The sequence below is a fragment of the Mustela nigripes genome, chromosome 4, assembly GCF_022355385.1.
Source record: "Mustela nigripes isolate SB6536 chromosome 4, MUSNIG.SB6536, whole genome shotgun sequence".
NCBI classification, from domain to species: Eukaryota; Metazoa; Chordata; class Mammalia; order Carnivora; family Mustelidae; genus Mustela; species Mustela nigripes.
In genome coordinates, this window is record NC_081560.1 from 46,548,425 (window position 1) to 46,567,484 (window position 19,060).

Consider the following 19,060-nt stretch of genomic DNA (forward strand, 5'->3'; position numbering starts at 1 on the left):
GCCTTATCTAGTTAATCACAGTCCTGCTACACTGATTAGACCAGTGGCTTCTGGGTGTGGTCCCTCATCTCCTGGCAAGCTGGGCCCCAGCCCAGACTTACTGTGTCTGCTCTCATGGAGGGGGGGCCTGGAAATCTGTGTATTAACCAACTTTGCAGGGGATTTTCATGTACAATAAAAGCCGAGAACCATTGGATTAGAGAAAACATGATTAGCAGCCTGAACACTGCTGACCTCTTTTTACCCCATTTCTAGCTGAACGTTCTCATTGAGCTGGTAGAAAAACCTTTGCTCTCTTAAGTAATACCATTTCCATTTTAATATCCTATAAACTCTTTAATTAGTTGGTAAATTTTTTGTGGGTATTAAAGGTCAGGACTTGTGAAGTCCAGGTTAATGAGTATTTTTATTTTATTACCAAATTCAATATTGATTGTTTTTAAAGTCTACAGCATTTAAAGAAACATACACATTTTCTTTCTTTCTTTGCTCGGGGACAGTGGAATGAGCGATGACTACAAACACACTCATTCATTTGACAAACACTTATTTGGAGTGTGTTGAAGAGCTGTGGGCAAAGGGCTTTGGAGAAGAGAGGGTCAGGTCTTGAACAGACAAGCCCTTTGGGCCAGTGCAGCTCCGTGGGTCCCAATTTATGTGCAAAAGTGTGGTAAGGGGTTTCTAGTTTTCACCTCGAACGCCAAACCTGGAGAAACTTGTGAGAAACCGTTTACCACACTTGGGCTTTCTGAAATCAGAAGAGTAAGAAAATCTTTAGTTTGAGTCTTGGTGCTGCCATTGAAAAATGGAAAAGGCTGGCTTCTAAAGACTTGCCAACAGCTACTGCCCAAAGCTGCTGGCTTCGGAAACTGAAGCTGCAGATGTGCACAGATCACCACATCTGTTCCTCTGCTGCCCTCTCTCCCCTCCAACCCAGCTGCCATGCTGACCCATGTCAAGTCATCGTTCACCAACTCACCACTCTGGCAGCTCCTCAAGCTTTCAGGCATAACACCCACACTTCTCAGCCTGCCTTTGTGTCCCTTCTCAGACTCACCCAGCTTATCAGCCTCCCTTCCCCTACCTGACCCTCTTGTCTGCCAAGCTATATTCCTTCCTGTTCTAGAAGGTCCTTCTCTCCTAGGCACGGGCCTGCCTTCCTTTGGGATTCCATTAGAGCTATTTTGGCTTCAGGAAACAGGAACTCTACACAAACCAGCAGTACAACAAAAAGAAAGGGAAATGCACTGGGCATAGACCAAGGCTGGAATTGTTCAAATGACCCACTTCAGAAGGAGAACACGCCTCTTCCCTAATTGCTCTGGCAGAGAGACCTAGGGCCTCTTTACTGTGCCCGCAATACTGGCCCATCCTGAGCTGGCCCTTGTCAGTGTGATTGGCCAGCTATGAGCTTGCAAGTCAGGAGATGCTTCAGCTTGGTCTAGGAAAGACAGGTAAGCATTCCCTAAGTCGAGGCAGGAGGCTGGATGAGAGGAGGCGAGGAACGTTGCCAAGGGGAAGAAGCTGAAGGGTGTGAAAGCAGCTGGTTTGCTCGGAAAATGATAATGGCGGAGCAGCGGCAGCCTCTTGGACCCAGCACGGGGTAGAAAGCAGATGAGGGCAAGATGTGCGCATGCACACGCTGGGGGCCGGGGTAAGGGGACAAGGTCATAAAAGGCCACCCTGGGGAATTCACTCTCAGGGAGCCAGGAGCTCTCAAAGAAGCTCATGGGTCAGGACCCACAGGGCTTGTGTCCCGGCTCACAAGCTGAGTGGTCATGAATAAGCGACTCCAGCCACCCGGGTTCCTGTCCCCCAGAATGGCTGTGAGGACAGAATACAGCCAACGCAAAGCGCCCCACCGCCCTGGTCCTTGGCAGAGCCTCGGTGAATGCGGGTGTTTCTTCCTCAGCTCGCCCGTCGCTTTCTACATTGAACTCGCCAGAGGAGGGCAAATCCAGTTCATTACAAGGTCCATGTATACGGCTCTACGCTCCCACAGGTCGGCTGCTATTTCAAAGCCACCACCGAGGGGGACCCGAGTCCCACCTTACTTCCTGAGGTTCACAAGCTAACTGTGGTTTCAGCTTCCTCTCACCCAGATTTCTCCCAGGAGGACTGGAAGAAGCGAGATGTTTGCAGCTGAAAACGTGCATTTCATAGTCACTCTGGGATTTAGTGAAGGTCAACAGAGCTTTTCCATATTGCCAAACCCTTTCCAACTCTCAGAGCTCTAGGCCGGAGATGCACATGGGGTGTTCGTTTAGAAATCGCCCAGGTAGGCGTGTTTTTCTGTAACGAGCCCTTGTCTTCTTCAGGAACTCCCTCAGCCAGACATATTTCTTCATAAGAACAAATTAGTCAGGACCAAAAGATGATGAGACTCATCCACAGAGAGAACGGAGAACTTCTGTGTGAGGAGGGAAACAATCCCCAACATCATGCTTTGTTTAGAAGCTTTAAAATTAGACCCAAATCGTATCGGTTTCCTTTGTCGTGTGGTGGAGTGGAAAGGACAGGAGTCTTGTGGTCAAACCAGCCACGTGGTAGTTACTGGGAACTAGTTCTGTGACAGGCAAGTTTCTAGTTTTCTGCCCATGGCCCACTCACCGGACCCCCTCCAACCCTCAGGTTTCTTGCTTCTTCCTGATAGAAGAGTAGAGAGCCCAAGACTTAAAGGTTGCTAGGAAGCTGAGTGAAACGATTTCCATTTATAAAGGTTAAAAATGATGCCATGCTTGATTAATGTAGAGTTGTTGTTTTTGTGGCTGTAACTGTAACTTTCCTAAAATCGTTCAAGGATTAAAAACAGTAGAAATCACTTATGTCACGGATGGTGTTACATGTTATTCATACGCACTGCGATACAACGGAACTGCCCTCACTGGTGAAGGCATGTTGGGACATGCTCAGCTCCCTAATTCCCTGTCGTATTCCCGACTCTCAGTTGGAGAGTTAACTAAGGATCTGTTGCAAGTGACAGCGAACTGACTTCTTACTTGTTTTTTTTTTTTTTTTTTTAAAGCTGCCAAGTCACATGAGAACTGTAAAAATTGCATCTGGAAACTTTAACTTACTCTTTTGATGGCTGGGCCTCATTAGCTTCATTAATAGAGACTAGGTAGACTAGGTACAAAGTGAAATATTAACTTTCTGGAAACTTCTAAGTGCTTATGTATGAGGAGAGACAAAACCAACTGGGAAATTTATAAATTGTCATCATAAAACCCAGCCAGACATTTCATTATTGAAAAATGAGTAATGCCCGCTCTGCAACCTGTTCCAGAGGCAATGAAAACAAATAGTCCAAGATGTAGCCTTGACCATTTCATTTCCATTAATGTCAATGGAAATTATTCAGGAAACAAAATCCTTCCTCTTCCCCACAGCTGGGAAAAACCCCACAAACTATTAGAGACCAAGCTTTTAATTCATAAATACTACAGATAATATGTTGACTTTTTGCTGCAGGTTTCCAGCTTACAGCATCTGTTTTACTGGTAACCTGTGGTGGGGGTGGGGTGGAGCTAGGTAGAAGCTCATGTTCAACAGGGGCCAGATCCAACACTCCAGCTAGAGCTGTTTCTTTCCATTTTGTTAACACACACACACACGAACTTCATGGCTAAATCATGAATAGATAAAAATCCAGTTTATGAGAATTCACTAGAACTCTTTAACAATTTGCCTTAGATGCAGATAATTATGAAGAAGTCAACAGGCGACAAGAGAAGGGTTTTGGGTTATGGGGTTATTTCCCATGTCCACCTGGTAATCCAGGTACTACATTCCTACTCATTTCAGTCAACACTAGACCTAGTTCCCCTTTCCAATGTAAGACCATCATGTTAAAGAAGAATAGTGTGGATTGTCTGGTTAGAATTAAAATGGGCCTGAATTTGAAGACTGGAGCTTTCACTTTCTTAATAAGGTGGGCAGTCAGTGCAGGATAGAAGAGTGTGGGGGGCCCCGAGGAGGGTGGTAGGAGTTAGAGTTCTTCTGGCTATAAAGACGGTAGACATCTAACCTCAACCCAAACATTCCCATCCCCACAGCTAAGAAGCTCTACGGGAATTAGACGACTCATACAACGGACATGACTGAAATACCCAGCAGAGGGTGGCAGGCTCTGGGGGCAGCTCTGGTAGAGGCACAGACCAAGTTCTGAGGACTCCGTGTCTCTTCCTTTCCAGCTCTGTTTTCTCAGCATCAGAGGGGAGACTTTAGCCACTCAGACTCTACTTCCTGCCGAATCCAACTAACAGAAAAAAAGCACATTCGACCTTCTTTCTGAAACTCACAGTGAAAGTCTAATCGTTTCAGTGGCTCTGACTTGATCACATGTCCACTCTTGAACCCACCCCAGTAGCCAGGGAAATGGGACCCCTCAGAGCAGCCTTGAATGACAAGCCCACCTCTGGGCTAGGGACTAGGTCTGATGGCACCAGAAGCACAGAACTTGAGAGTGTGGGGGGCCCCGAGGAGGGTGGTAGGAGTTAGAGTTCTTCTGGCTATAAAGACGGTAGACATCTAACCTCAACCCAAACATTCCCATCCCCACAGGGTCAGTTTTGCTGCCCACCCCAGTGAAAGCCAATGGGAGGAGCTCTGAGGTCACACCGAGGGCAAAGACTGAAGTAACGGAAGGTGGACAGCGGTCCTAGGGGACAGCTTCATTTACTGCCCACAGTCAAAGGTGATGAAAATGGCATACTGACTCCCACAAACACCGGCCTAGAGACATCCAAATATAAACTTCCCTAAAAGGTGTGCTTTTAATCCACCAGAATTCTGCCAGCAGAAGTAGTTCTCAAAGTGTGAGGGACCTCAAGAGACTATCAGATGGTCCGTGTGGTCAAACTATTTTTACTCATTGTCCTGTCCACGGATAGACTTTGCAATTAGCCTTTAAGAAACTACCATTCGTTAAGTTTTGGTCTATTTTTTTAAAAAATCACCATCACTGGGACCATTTCTACATCTCAGCGTCTCAAGCTAGCAGAGCTGCCCATCTGCTTACACAGAGAATGAGCACGCATTACATAAAGGACAGACCCTGGCCATTGCATAGCCTGATCTGTGCTATAAAACCCGAGGAAGTGGGAATGATTCAGTGGATTCATTGCTGAAAATGTGTTCTTGTTCATTACTCTCACATCTGGTTAGTGTGGTCCTTCAAGATGATCACGAGCAGGTAATTCTCCTCTTAGCCACTAGATGGCACTGCTTACATAAAAATACTTTAGCAAGGGCTGCCTCTCCAACCATTTTCTAGATTTAGGTGGGGATGAATAAAGAGGGTTTGGTGCACCTTATTCTGACAAATTCTGACTATATTAGGATAACTCTCCTTTTTGTTTCTGTAAATTTCTATTTTGAGATCACTGATAATGCGGGACTGGCAGAAGGAGAAGCTTTCTGATAAAAGATACATTCAGTGGATTTAGTTATTTTTCTAAAGCAAAGGGTTCTCAGCTTTGGCGGCAGATCAGAATCACCTGGAGCATCTAAAATCCAGATGCGGGGCCTTATGCCAGTAGTTAAATCTGATTTTCTGGGGGTGTGGCCCAGGCATTGGTATTTTTGAAAACACCCCAATAAATTGTAGTGGGCAGCCAAGGTTGAGAATCATAGTCCTACAAACTTTGCCATTAAAAAACTACCAGTATTTGTCCTATAAAGAAGAAGCATTGATTTTTCCCTGTCCCTTCATTTAATTCTTTTAATCTTATTCCAGCTGATTTCTCTCGTCTAATGATATCGAAAAAAAAAACAGGAAAAAAGTAGCAAAGCAAACCTCTGATCCACCGGAGTTTATCACCTTAACAAATGTTCTCATGGAGGACTTTCTAGTGCGGGTCAAGGTAGAGAATGAATCGCAACATCTAAATTAGGGCCTGGGAGGGGCATGAGAGCAGGTGGTACAGGTTATCACTAAGAAAATGCGCCAAGTACCTGGTAACCTTTAATTCCTGTCTCACATTTCATCTTACCACGGGATGAGAACTTTAGGATCACCTGGGGGACCTTAAAAATAGAGATGCCTGAATTTCACTGGCAGGAGGCCTTGATTTAAGAAGTCAGGAGAGGGGTGCCTGGGTGGCTCAGTCGGTTAAGCCTCTGCGTTTGGTTCAGGTCATGATCCCAGGGTCCTGGGATTGAGCCCGGCATACATCCGGCTCTTTGCTCAGCAGGGAGCCTGCTTCCCTTCCTTTCTCTCTGCCTGCCTCTCTGCCTATTTGTGATCTCTGTCAAATAAATAAATAAAATCTTAAAAAAAAGAAGAAGAAGAAGAAGTCAGGAGAGGCCAAAGATGGGGTTTTTGTTTTTTGTTTTTAATTTTTTTAAGCTCCCAGGGTGATTCTAAGTTGCAGCTGGTTTGAGAACGACTAACCTAGCAAAATCAACTATTTTTCAGACTGCAAGATAAATCCCACCCCATTAGGGGATTATGATGGAAAATAAGGCTCCTTAAAACCTGTTTTCATGAGCAAATGTAATCTAAGTTCAAATCCATTCTTATAACATTATATGCCATTCCTTTTTATGACTCTGTATATGCAAGGTAGGAAGAGTCATTACTGTGCCTGTCACTTTTACTAGCTAAGTCATGCTCATCTCCATTTATCCTTGACTGCTGAGAAAAGACTGATTATGTCAGTCTTTTCTGTTTACTGCCCACAGGAGGTTTCAGGGACCTCCTGTTGGGGCAAATCTACAGGTTTTCCAGACCCTGGAAATATGAGCAGATTGTTCTCGGTTCCTTGATGTTTTCTACATTAACAATTCAGGCTCTTACCTTGGCAAATGAAAGCAGCCCCTCTGCTTGGTGAAGTTTTATGAGCCCAGAACCAAGATCCTTCCCGTAATGGCATAGCTGAGGAGCCCATCCAGGAAAAGGGGCTACCTCGTTATCTTGCATTAATGCCAATTACAGCATCTGATCTTGAACTTTATGTAGTAATTAGAATGGTGCTAACATAGTGACCAATGCAATTGGTCTGCATTCACTCCTTGCATTGGTTCTTCTCTGCCACATTCTACTACCTTCCCTCAATTCATTCTCTGCCCTGCTTTTACTGATGGTGGGAAGACTGACTCATGTGGTCTGTATCCCCAGCTCTTTTACTCCCCGGTTCCTGGTTGAGTTTTCGCAATGGAAGGTATAGGCAGGAGATCAAAGGCTAGAGGACAGAGAAGTTGGGTTACTTCTTCCCTATCTCTCCCTTTTGGTAGTATCGCAGGTCAGTGGCTGCATGGCTATACCCTTGACTGACTGTGGGAGTCCTTCCTGTGCAGCCCTCCACTATGTGAATCTCTCTTCTGTGCAAGCCCCCGTCCCATGGGAGTTCCCTTCTGTGTGGAAGCCCCTTCCTATGGGAGTTCCCCTCCTGTGGGAATGCCCCTTTTGTGGGAACCCTCTTATCACGTAAGCCCCCTTTTGGGCAAGCCCCCGCTTCTGTGGGAGCCCTTTACTTGTGGAAGCCCCCCTCTTATGGAAGACTCCATTCCAGCTCTCATCAGACACCAGTAACCCAGCACCTTCTGCAGGTCCCTTCAGCCCTGGGGAGGTAACTAAACACTTCCTGCCATTGCCAGGCCCTGGGATAAATCCCTTATTAATCAAATTCTCTTTAAAATCCCAGCAAACATGTCTTCCATTTCCTGCTGGATTCTGATTGCTGAGACACCTTCTAGACTAACTATAATCATAGTTCATTTTCCACTTTTCAGTCATTCACATAGAAGTCCTGAGGTATAACTTGTGTTCCTCAAAGAGTTTAACTTTAAGAGAACTTCTAAGTTGTAGGGTACTTTAAAGCCTTTTTTTTTTTTTTTTTTTTTTTTTTTTTTTGCCTATCCAAGCTTTCATGACCTTTGGGTGTCTTTGAAATACGCCAAGACTAATGAGCTGGGTGCCTCAGCTTCCTGTGGTGTAAAACAAAGGGGCCGCACAAAATGGTCTCTAAGACCCTCCTCCTCCAGGCGCTGCTCTTGCCACTCCAAGAGTGAAATTAGCCCAGGGAGGAAGGAGCTGGCCAGAGGAAGGGCGAGGAGAGGGGGGATGTGTGATACCCACACATCTTGGTGTATTTGACATGCATGTTCCTCCAGGTGAGTGTGATGCGGTCTGCTCCATTTTAACGTGAGCCATCTGCTGTTCAATGGGTGGTGTGTCCTCTGCTGAGCACTACGTGGGCCAGGATTTAGAGCAGGGGAGTGAACCGCAGGGTGACCTGGGCCTCAGACAGGTCGACTGCTTGGGGAGGAGAGGCCTCCAAACAGTGGGTGCATGATGGAGCCCCCCTAGGGCTCCCTCACACGCAGACTGAGGTGTCCCCCATCTCCCAAGGGTCCCTGACTCAGCAGTGCTGGGTGAGCCTGAGTGGGGGTGCTTCTCATCAGTCTCCTGGGTGCTGTCGATGCTGCTGGTCCCTGAGGGCCCTACTTTGAGAACCACTGGTCTCATCTACTCCTGAGGATACAGCATGTTAAATTATCATGGAGATTATGTGCAAAGCCTGGGGGTGGTTTTGTGGTGGGAGATTCTTTGAGAGTGTGTGAAGGAGGGTGAGCCCCAGTAGGTTTTACCAGAGAGGCTGTGCGGGATGCTAAAGGATGGACAGGAGCCAACAGACACAGGCCTGGGGGAGGGGAAGTGAGAGCACAGGAATATCTGCGGAGGGCAGGCCTGTAAGGAAGGCCAGCAAGGGGGAGACAGGCTCAGAGAGGCAGGCCCCGGCCATAGTGGGCATTTCCATTCGTTTTTTTTTTTTTTTTTTTTTTTTTTTTACTGTCCCTCACAACTGTCTACCCCAGGGATTGCTGCTGATCTTGCCTTCTGACAAGGCAGCCCCTTAGCAACTGTCCTCACTGTGCACCTCTTACTTTCTGTCTAGGGCTTCTCTGATAGGACTGTTGGGGATGCCCATGGGCATCCACCTGGCTCTCCACATGTACAGTCTGGTATGTGAGGGACTTAACAGCTCACAAGCACCCCTTACCCAACAGAGGATAGAAGAAAGGAAGTGGTAGATAAACAGTGCCCTCCCCCCACAGACACACAGTTCCTCTTAGGAGCAATTCTGCATGGCTTCTCAGAAGATGCCCAACTCAATAACATCCATTCTTACTGGGTTCTCTTCTCATCTGTTTCCTTCTCCAGACCTCTCCTTCCTACTCGTTAGAATGCCTTCAAAAATTACCCATGTACCAAACCCTTGTCTCAGGCTCTGCTTCCAGGCTCAGACAAGCTATAAACATCCTGTAGAGGAATTTGGATTTTGTCCCACAGACAAAGAAAATCACGTTTCTAAGATGAAAACAACAAAAGCAAGAGCAACTCTCCGATGAACAAAAAGTCATGAAGGGCCTTTCAACACTTAGGTACCACTGTGAGACTGGAGGGGAGAGCCATTCAGTCTCAGCTCAACTGACTTGTGAGGCTTCTGTCAGCGACACCTGGAGATCTGTTCCCTGGTGTGGCTATGACCTCCTGCTCCAGGGCAGGGTCGGAAAATGTAGCGTCCTTGCTGGGCCAAGATCTCTGGCAGGCTACCTGGTTCTTAGTGTTGAAACAACAAAATAAACAATGAGAGGCTCACTCTGGATGTGAAGAAGATAATTATTTCAAAAAGGAAAAAAAAAGGTGGATTGAGGTCGAGGAGAGAGTGCTCCTGTCTGAAACAGCTCATCTGCAGAGGAAGACGTCCTAACCAGGCGCAGAGTCCTTCAATCAGGAAAAGGTCACTCTCCTGGGTTCACAGGAAGACAAGCAGAAATCAAAGAGGGCTTCCCTGGCGCTGTAGGAGAGCAAGAGGAATCTGGAAGCTGGTCTTCACAGCTTAAGAAAGCAGAGATGGGGTGGGGGGAGGGGCATGGAAAATGTGGGGAGGGCTCGGCAGGCTCCCAGGGGAGCAGTGCCAGTGAGGAAGCGACGGCCAACCATTTCCAGGGATAGTCACATCAAAGTCTTCACGTGGTGATTTTGGTCCTTTACCCTCTTCTGGTCCCAGCCTTAAAGTCTGCTACACACAGACTCTTTGCTAGGCATCCAAGGGAGAGATGAAGGGAAAGAGGAGCTATCAGGATGGGGAGGGGGACCCATGCAAAGAGGTGGGAAAACCAGCCTGAACCCAGAGGCAGGACCTGCTTGCTTCCTCTCTGTATGTGTGTGCGTGATGCCTTGAGCACAGAAGAGGTTTTACTCAGGGTTTGCTCTGGCATATGTGAATTTAAAACCTAACGCATTCTTTTTTTTCTTGTGTAATTTTTTGAATAGAATGCCGCAGTTACTGTGGTTCAAAATTCAAACAGTATGAAATAGCAGGGAAGAATCTGGTCCCCACCCTTATTTCCCAGATAATCTCCCCCACCCCCAACCCACTCGCCAGGCAACCAGTGATACTACTAGCTCTTATAAACTTCAAGGGACAGCTTATGATTTTGCGGGAAAAACATACGCAAAAATGTTTTTCTTCTGGTTCACACAAATGAAACCACAAATACACATTATATTGTAAGTTGTTTTTGGCATTTAATGACTCTGGATAATCATTCCCATATCAGTGCGGACGGGGATTCTTATTCTTTTCTGTGGTTGCATGGTATGCCTTCACTTGGGTGAGCCCTAATTCATTGAAACAGCCTCCAACCATGGGTATTTTAGGCTATTTTCTAATTTTTGCTGTTAGAAAAAATAGTGAAATGAATGAACTGGTAAGATATATTCTAAACTCTGTTTTCCCTATAGCAAGGATATGGATGGTTTTTCTCTAGTAAAACGTAAATGCAGTTTAATTATAGACAAGCCGAATTTATCGAATAAACCTGTGCCATGGAAAACACTACTGTCATATATGTCTGATTCAGCAGAGTATCCTTCCTAAGAAAGCTTAGTTAGTACAGCTAGTAATAGCGGTGTTTTTTAAAAAACAGATGATGGAAATATTGAGTGATTCTTAGCAACAACTGACTGAGTGTGGGGAGAACCAGGGGTATTTGCTTAAAGCAGTAAGGGCTATGAGAACAGAACGGGGCCTCTCAGCTCTGTAGGTTTAGGAAGGTCTGAACTCGGGGCTCAGAAACCTGGGTTTGGTTCCTTACTCTGCCACAGTGAACTGGGGACAATGATTCCTGCTCTATGGACCTGGCAAAGTTGCTCTGAAGAAAAAAATGGGGAATTACCTCACACATGCGAATTCTGTAAATTATAAATGCCTGAAGCAATGCTAAATCCTACTGCTCAGATGCTGGTTTTGGAGGACAGTAGATAATCCATCTATGGGATCAATTCTGAAATAAGTCCCCAAAAGAGAAATTACACAGGGCATGACCATTTTAATTAAATGCACCAAAATGGGTGGCCCTTATGTATCATAAAGTTTTAAAAATCAATTGAAGAATCAGAAAAGAAAAAGGTTGCTGTTGGCTAACTACCCCAACTTTTTTTTTTTTTTTGGTACCCTCCCCACCTCCCTTCCTCATCTACAGTTATTAAAATCAAGTTCACTGCTAACCACCTTGACAGGAGATAAATCTGGAAACCACTCAGATCTGATGGGGTAGGTAATATCTTTATGCCAATTAACACTGATAATATTCTGGGATTTTCAGGTACTACCGTCTCTCTGGATTCATTTGGAAATGATCAATAAAATAAATGGGCGAACAAAGTTTAAGTAGTTTGGAAAATGAAATGCCAGGCTGTCTGGATTGAGAATTATTAGGAAATCTACCCATTTCACTCATTAAAACCTCCACGATGCGCCATTATCAAATCAGACAGGTGCCCTTGGGCACTTCTCAGTCAATCCATTCAAGTTTCTGCTACCTTTTTTCTAGTCTCTGCCGCCATGGCAACAGTCCACTGACCTGCCCTTCAGGGAAATAGAATTTCTGGCAAGACTGAGACTTTTAATAATTCTACTTGTCAACACAGGTCAGAGAGGAAGAGATGGATTTGTACCAAGTTACTTAACAAACTCGCTGACAAAATGAGCGACCTCCAGCAAATGACTAGACCTAGCGTTCAGAATGTCCCCCAGGAAAGCCAAACATTGCATCATTAGTGTCCTAGAAAATCCACACCACCAACACCTGTCCATCAAATCCTTCCCGGAGTGTGGACTTCTATCAATGTTTTTTTATTTACCTTTTCCTAGAAAGGTAAAAGTGTCCTGGGAAGCTCACCTAAAGTGATTATTAATCTGATTGTTAATTTCCGCCAAATTTTAATTTTTAATAACTACATTCAAAACGATCTACAACAAAGGGCATGTTTTTGTCCTGCAAGTTTCCTTATGGGAATATCATCTAGAAATACCAGTTTTTTGCAGTCAGACTTCCCTCTTGGCGAAGGACAAGGCTCTAGAAATATCAGTTCAGTACCCAGAATCTAAACTCTCATCCCAGACATATAAGAGGTACTCTTTCGACTTGCCTCTCTTTCTGGAAATGTTCTAGTGTGTTGCCTGCCGTTGTAACAGGTTGCCTTTTGGGTGGCATTACTCTCTGACTCAGAAATACAAACACTGCTTCAGAGATTTATTTTACAATTCATCTTCTGATCTGTCATGGCTGGGAAGATCAGCTTCCAGATTTTCTATTCTAAATTACTTTTGAACAGATTTTACAAACAGACTAAGGAATGGCTTTTGCCTAGACAGGAACAAATTCTGAAAGTTGGAGATCATGCCCCCTCCCTCCCTCTTGGTAAAATGTAAACAATCAGAAAACCCACCATTTCCCAAATCAATTATTTGTAAAAGAATGACAGGTGCCCTGGAGACACTGGAGTTATAAAAGAGAAAATGGCAAATAATTTTTTCATGGGCCAGCTGCTCAGCTGAGGTGATTTTCGGGAAGGTTCTCCTAGGCTCTAAAATCCAATCAGCAAATCAATTAAGATCAAGCCCATCTCTGCCAACAGGACTGCGCTGCTTGCGTCTGCCCTCCTCCTTGTTCCAGTGATTTCTGGCGTGTCCCTGTCCCAAAGCCAAGGGAGCCAACCTGAGGTTCCTTTGCTTTATGCTCACACTGGACAACAGGGGAGGATGGGGGCACTGTTCCGGTTGAATTAAGGATTAGTGATCACCAGAAGGAGCATTGCCCACCATTCTGCAACCCCCCCCCCCCCCCATTTATCTGTCCCAGGTCTAAGCTTGCCTTCAACATTGGGCTCAGTGGGGGCTGGCCGGTAGGACTGGCTGTCACTTTCTTTCAGCGGAAAACACATAGGACCAGGCAAAGCAGATGGTTCCTAAAGGGGCACATCCAAAGAATCTGCTAGCAAACTGTGGTGGTGCTTTCCAATAAACAGCAACTTACTGGAGAGGAAAATCAGGTCTCCCCCACCGCATCCGGCCACCACCCATGCAGCCTGAACACTGCCCACTTAGGAGTTTCTAATCCTCAGTGAGGCAAAGGAGAGCCTGTCTTTTAAGCCTCCCAGAGAGAGTCATTCTCCCCGATAAAGCTCTGTCAGTAAAAGCTGCTATCTAGGTAAGAACCCCTTCAGGAAGGCTGACTGTGCTCCACACATGGTCACTCAGTCCTAAGAGGAGCAGAGACAAAAGCCGTGTACTTGCATAGCTAGGTGGACCCAGAGACGGCCGGTAAGGCCTCAGATGGAATTAAAACCAAGGACTATTTTCATCATAAAACATTAATGAAGTGTTTTTTCTCAAACTCCAAATAAACCCACAAATAATCATGTGTGAAGCCCTAACCTGACTCTATGAGTTTGAGCAAATCAATTCACACTTCCGGGCCTCAGTTGAGCCGGAAGATTTCTTTCTTTTATTTTTATTTTTATTTTTTTTTTTAAGATTTTATTTTTATTTATTTGACAGAGAGAAATCACAAGTAGATGGAGAGGCAGGCAGAGAGAGAGAGGGAAGCAGGCTCCCTGCCGAGCAGAAAGCCCGATGCGGGACTCGATCCCAGGACCCTGAGATCATGACCTGAGCTGAAGGCAGCAGCTTAACCCACTGAGCCACCCAGACGCCCAAGCCGGAAAATTTCTAAGATCCCTCCTAGCAGAATATTCTAGATTCCTTTGGGAGTGGGTAGGTCTCTTCCAACATTCTGGCCAATCACATACATACTTAACCAAGCAGTTATTCAGCGTAAATTAAAAGCAGAGACCATTTCTGTCACGCGTGTAGCTTACCTTTTCAACTGTTGTGTGTTCTTCATTTGTAACGCTTGTTTTTCTTGATTCATTTTTCGACCTGCTCAGCCTCCTGGATACTTTTTCTCTGAGTAGAGTGGCATATCCAATGTGTTCATAAATGGGGTTTGTTGTCATTTTGGAAATGTATTCAGAAGCTTTTGTTTCTATGTACAGTGTTATCAAGCCATCTGTGACCAGATCATGAATCGATTCAAACCTCTTCTCGCCCACAAAGTGTTTTCCATCATAGAAGAGCCTGTAGTTTAAAGTCTGGTTTCCAAACCTGCCGCCAAGAGAAGAAGAAATCACAACAGTGTTAAAAGTAAGAACATGGAAGAAAGGTAGTAGGTGACACTTTTTGAGTTAATATTGTATGCCAGGAACTGAACTAGGCACTTGGGATGATTTTACCCTCCCTGTATTTAATTATCATAGACAGTTTGAGACAGGTGGAATAATTATCCTTGTTTTGTGGCTAAGAAAGCTGAGATCTGGAGAAATCAGGTACTCCTGGAGAGAGGCAGGAATCCTAGAAATCAGTAAGGCTGCTGAGTCCTTATCATTCTCATTTGTAAAGGTGAGAGGGTAGAGCCTGGTTTACAAATACTTTACTTTTAAATTCCCTTGATGAAAACTACTCCCTCTACCTGCCAGTTGCCTCTGTAGGGGAAGCTACCATCACTCGCCCAGATGTCCCCTTATTATGACATCTTTGACCGCCACCAGTGGAGCACCTCGTGGCTACCACAGAAAGGAGATGAGGGGAGCTGGGCAAAGCTCCCTTCTGTGGCTGCAGCCACCAGGTTCCCAGGGATCTAATCTATAAGGGCCTCCCCCTTTAGACTGGCCGCACCCTCTTGGCCTTGGTCCTGTATTTCACAGCCTTTGCTTGGTTCCCCACTGGGATGGCCTGGCCTGCTGCTGGAGGGCTGGGGGGATAGGAAAAGATTTTGCATACCTCGAGTGCTTACTAACTTTTAAAGTACTTCCTTATAATGACATCATCTAAGATGGGTTCAAACCATCCCTGGGTGCAACTTGGGAAGCAACCTTCTACAGCCACAGTGTTGAGATGACACATGGAATATGCCATTGCAGGCTTGCCTGGGAAGTGTTTCCATTAATATTATTCTTTCTATGGAAAAAGGTCTTTCTAATTCCAAAGAGTTCATACACGAACTTTCAGAAGACACTTTGATGCTGGGATTGGAAGCTCTCCCCAAACCTTATGGGACTGCAATAAAGATCAAATGGCACCAAATATTTGATCAAGTTTAGGAAAATGCAGAAAATGCAATGCTTTTCTGGTGCTGTGATTTCCATTCTTGGGATTTTGTGATAAAAGACTCATGAGGACTCTGCTCCGATGGCTTGCTGGCTTGGAGTGCCACGACTGCTGTTGGGAGTCAGCGTGACCCTTGGGTCAACGTTGAACCCCGGGAGAATCCATGGACAAACTCCACATCAGTCGAAGGCATACATATGCAATGTGAGGTAAAGACTTTTGACAAGGGCTCCCAGGAACTAAGTGAGGCCGAGGCATTGCTCCTCAGCTGGCTCAGATGTAGGCAGAAGTGACTATAGGAGCACTAACTTTCCAGATAATTCTCCAGTTTACTGTATGTGCATAAAAAGAGCCTCAGTGTCCATCCTATTGATAATACCAGTGGCCTAGGAAGTGTATAAACCTCTAATATGCTAGTGGTACTCTGTAAACAAAGCAAAAATAAAAAATAAGTAGGGGGAAATGGGGAGGGACTGGATAATGAGTACAGAGTTTCTGGTTGGGATGACAAAAAAATCCTGCCAAGCCCCAGTGAAGATGGATGCCCAGCATTGCCAGTGTATTTAATGCCACTGAAATGCACACTTAAAAATGGTTAAGATGGTAAATTTCATGTTACATATATTTTACGGCAATCAAAACGTGCGAAAAAAGTTAAGTAAGGCCACTTATAGAGCAGTAGCAACAATGGATGGAATCAAGTTCACCTTAGAGCTAACGTGTAGCATCCTGGCTGGCGTTGGCTTTCTCTGAGAATGTAGGCACCCTCCACGCCTCCGAGAAGCTCATCTGCCTGCTCCCGGGAGATGATCCCATGAAACCTGAGGAGAGACAGACCATCTTTGTTCTCAGCACACCACAAAGTACACACCACGAAGAGCTAGGCTAACAAAGATGGCGGGGCCACCCAGAGCTGACTGTACCCCACTGGGATGAAGAGGGGAGTAGCTACCATATATCTTAAAGATGCAGTTGGAACCGTTTCTCAGCAAGCACCCAAACATATGAGAAGTGTTCAGGTAGGCAAAAGAGAAAGAACACCTGGAGACCAGGCGGAGACCAAGTCTAGCTGGCCTTTTGCTCTTGTCTTTGGTCTCAAGTTGAAAGCGAAAGTCAAAACAAAAGGTCAGATTATGGCTCCTTCTTTAACCATGGGGAATAACAAAAGAGCAATTACCAATTTAGCTCTCAGCTCAAACAGAGAAACTATGTATCCGGATTGCTAATGAACACTATTGATTATCAACGTGCTTTCTTCAGGTACAGGGTGTTTTTAATTTCAGAGGCTCATTCTCTGGAAACAATAGTCAGCTATAATCAACACTCTTCCGTTCCTTTTAATGTTGAGAGCAATCGCTTAGGGATATGCTTGAAAAAAAAAATGTATCTATTGTTATTTTTTAAAGATCACATTTATTATTTTTTTCTGCAATTTTAAAAATAATACACAGGTATGTAGAAAACACAGCACACGGCATATGTGGGAAGAACGCAGGCTTGCCCATGACTGCTTCACTCTGGAGGCCTACGGAGTGGACAGTGATTCCTGGGGAACCTTCTCTGTTGTCTTGAAGCAAAGACAGCTCTTCCCCTACCACCACTTGTGAGAGATTTGATCAATCCATGTTTGGATTGGTGGGGAAGGTGGCGGAGCTGGGGTGAGGTGTGAGGCCACTGCTGTGGGACCCAAGGTTTTTGGGAGGGGGGACAACACCCTCTTCCCAGGATTACCCACGCTTGAAGATCTTTGGGGGAATAACCAGAGAAGAAGTTTTTCTGGACAAAGAATCCCTTCACCTTCCTGGAAAGGGGGCGAGAGGGTAGGAGTTGGCTAGACAAATTTTGGACTTCTCCCCCAGGAATGTGAAAATGAAGTGAGGACAAATGTAGTATGATAATAGCTTAGGGGAAAAACAGCTATTGCATATTTATTTCCTAATTCCCTTCCGTCCCTCTTAACAAGTAGACCTTATAAACTGAAGCTTTTGTCTTAGGGGAGAGAGGCCAGAAGAAGCTGCAGCTTTGAGTTCCACAATCAATTCTCACAAGTCTAACGCCATGATAGGGTGAGAGAAGGAGGTTTTCTGCTTTCCAAATTTTGGTTTTAAATCTCAAGAGCCAACACGTGGGGACCTTGGAGCAGCACTTTTCTGCAGTGAGGACAGATGTGGCACACAAGCAACCTGTCTGCCCCCAAAAGAGATCGGGGTCCCCAGTTCTTGCAGGAGGGGTACTGGGAGGAAATGGGGCAGAGCTCAGACTCAGGACTGGAACCGATGGATCCCAGATGAATGTATGGGGATTCTGGAGCCAGAGCAGACATTTTTGGGGCTTTGTCTGGATGTGTAGCCACTGAACCCCGGGAACCTGTGGGAACACCTCCCACACAGTACGAGCTGGGCTGGACTGACGGCCTGGGCAGAGAGACCTGAGGGAGCCTCGCAGGCACGGGGCCGGGGGACGTGTGTGGGGAGAGGATGTGTGTGAGTGTGTTTATGAGACAGAGCATGTGTATGAGTGTGTGTAAGAGGAAGCATGTGTGTGAGTGTGTTTATGAGACAGAGAGAGTTTGTGTATGTATGAGTCTGTGTGTATGAGAGAGACAGAGCATGTGTATGAGTGTGTATGAGAGGGAGCATGTGTGTGAGAGTGTGTGTGCATGAGAGAGAAATGTGTGCTGTGTGCGTGTGCATGTGTATGAGTATGTGTGAGAGAGAATGTGTGTGTGTGTGTGTGCACGCATGCGCGCGCGTGTGTGTGTGTGGTGACAGGGACATGGTAGGAGGCAGAAGGGGCACCAGGCATTGGAAAGTTACCCACACTGGAGTCAGAGCTGGTGCCACGAGAGGTTGGAGGAGGGTGCTGTCCAGGACACAAGCTGACCGTGGGCCAGGGCAAGGGAGGGGATGACCACAGCAGGACAGAGGCACACGCAGTGAAGGACACAGGGACATGACACCCTTGCCTCAGGTCACTGTTGCGGGGGAAAGACACCCCAAAAAGGTAGGTACCCTGAAAACAGCTCAGCCTAATTCCCTCAACACGGTATAGCTGATAGCCAGCAGCAGACATAAAGCGTCAAGAACCAAGTTGAACTCAATTGTTCAAAAGAAGAAAATTACAGTTCTGTGAATCTAGCTCGCAGCTCATCACCCCCTTTATGCATGGGTTTAAAACTATCTGTGATATATATATATCTTATGATCCCCTTTTTGTAGAAAGAAAGGATGCATTGAAAAACACCGGAAGGGATGGGAGGACCGGGGAAAGTTAGCAATGATTTTTTTCATGGTGAGCTGAGGATGTTCTCCACCTTCTCTACCTATATATTTTCTAATTTTCCCCAATTAGCAGGTATTAATACCGATGCACAGTGGGAAAATTAAAAAGTTAAAAGGCACATAAGAGGTAAAAATGTAAACATGAGAGTAAAAACTCTCTTCCCCTAAAGGTATCCATTGTCAACAGTTTCTTGTGAATCCTACTAGGAGAAAAAAAAAATCATTTATGTTTCCTGAAGAGAGTATTTATTCTTTTTCAAATGGAACAAAAAGCCTTTTATTTCTAAAAAAAAAAAAAAAAAAAAAAAAAAAAAAAAA

General features: G+C 45.4%; 1 protein-coding gene across 1 annotated transcript in view; it reads right to left on the minus strand.

Moving 5' to 3' along the window:
* CHN2 (chimerin 2) overlaps positions 1-19,060 on the minus strand; it is a 290,379-nt gene that overhangs the window by 85,877 nt on the left and 185,442 nt on the right. The window contains exons 5-6 of the mRNA XM_059396655.1: positions 16,169-16,282; positions 14,174-14,459 (exon numbers count right to left, since the gene is read on the minus strand). Coding sequence (XP_059252638.1) covers positions 14,174-14,459; positions 16,169-16,282 — 400 coding nt within the window. The remainder of the gene's footprint in view (positions 1-14,173; positions 14,460-16,168; positions 16,283-19,060) is intronic.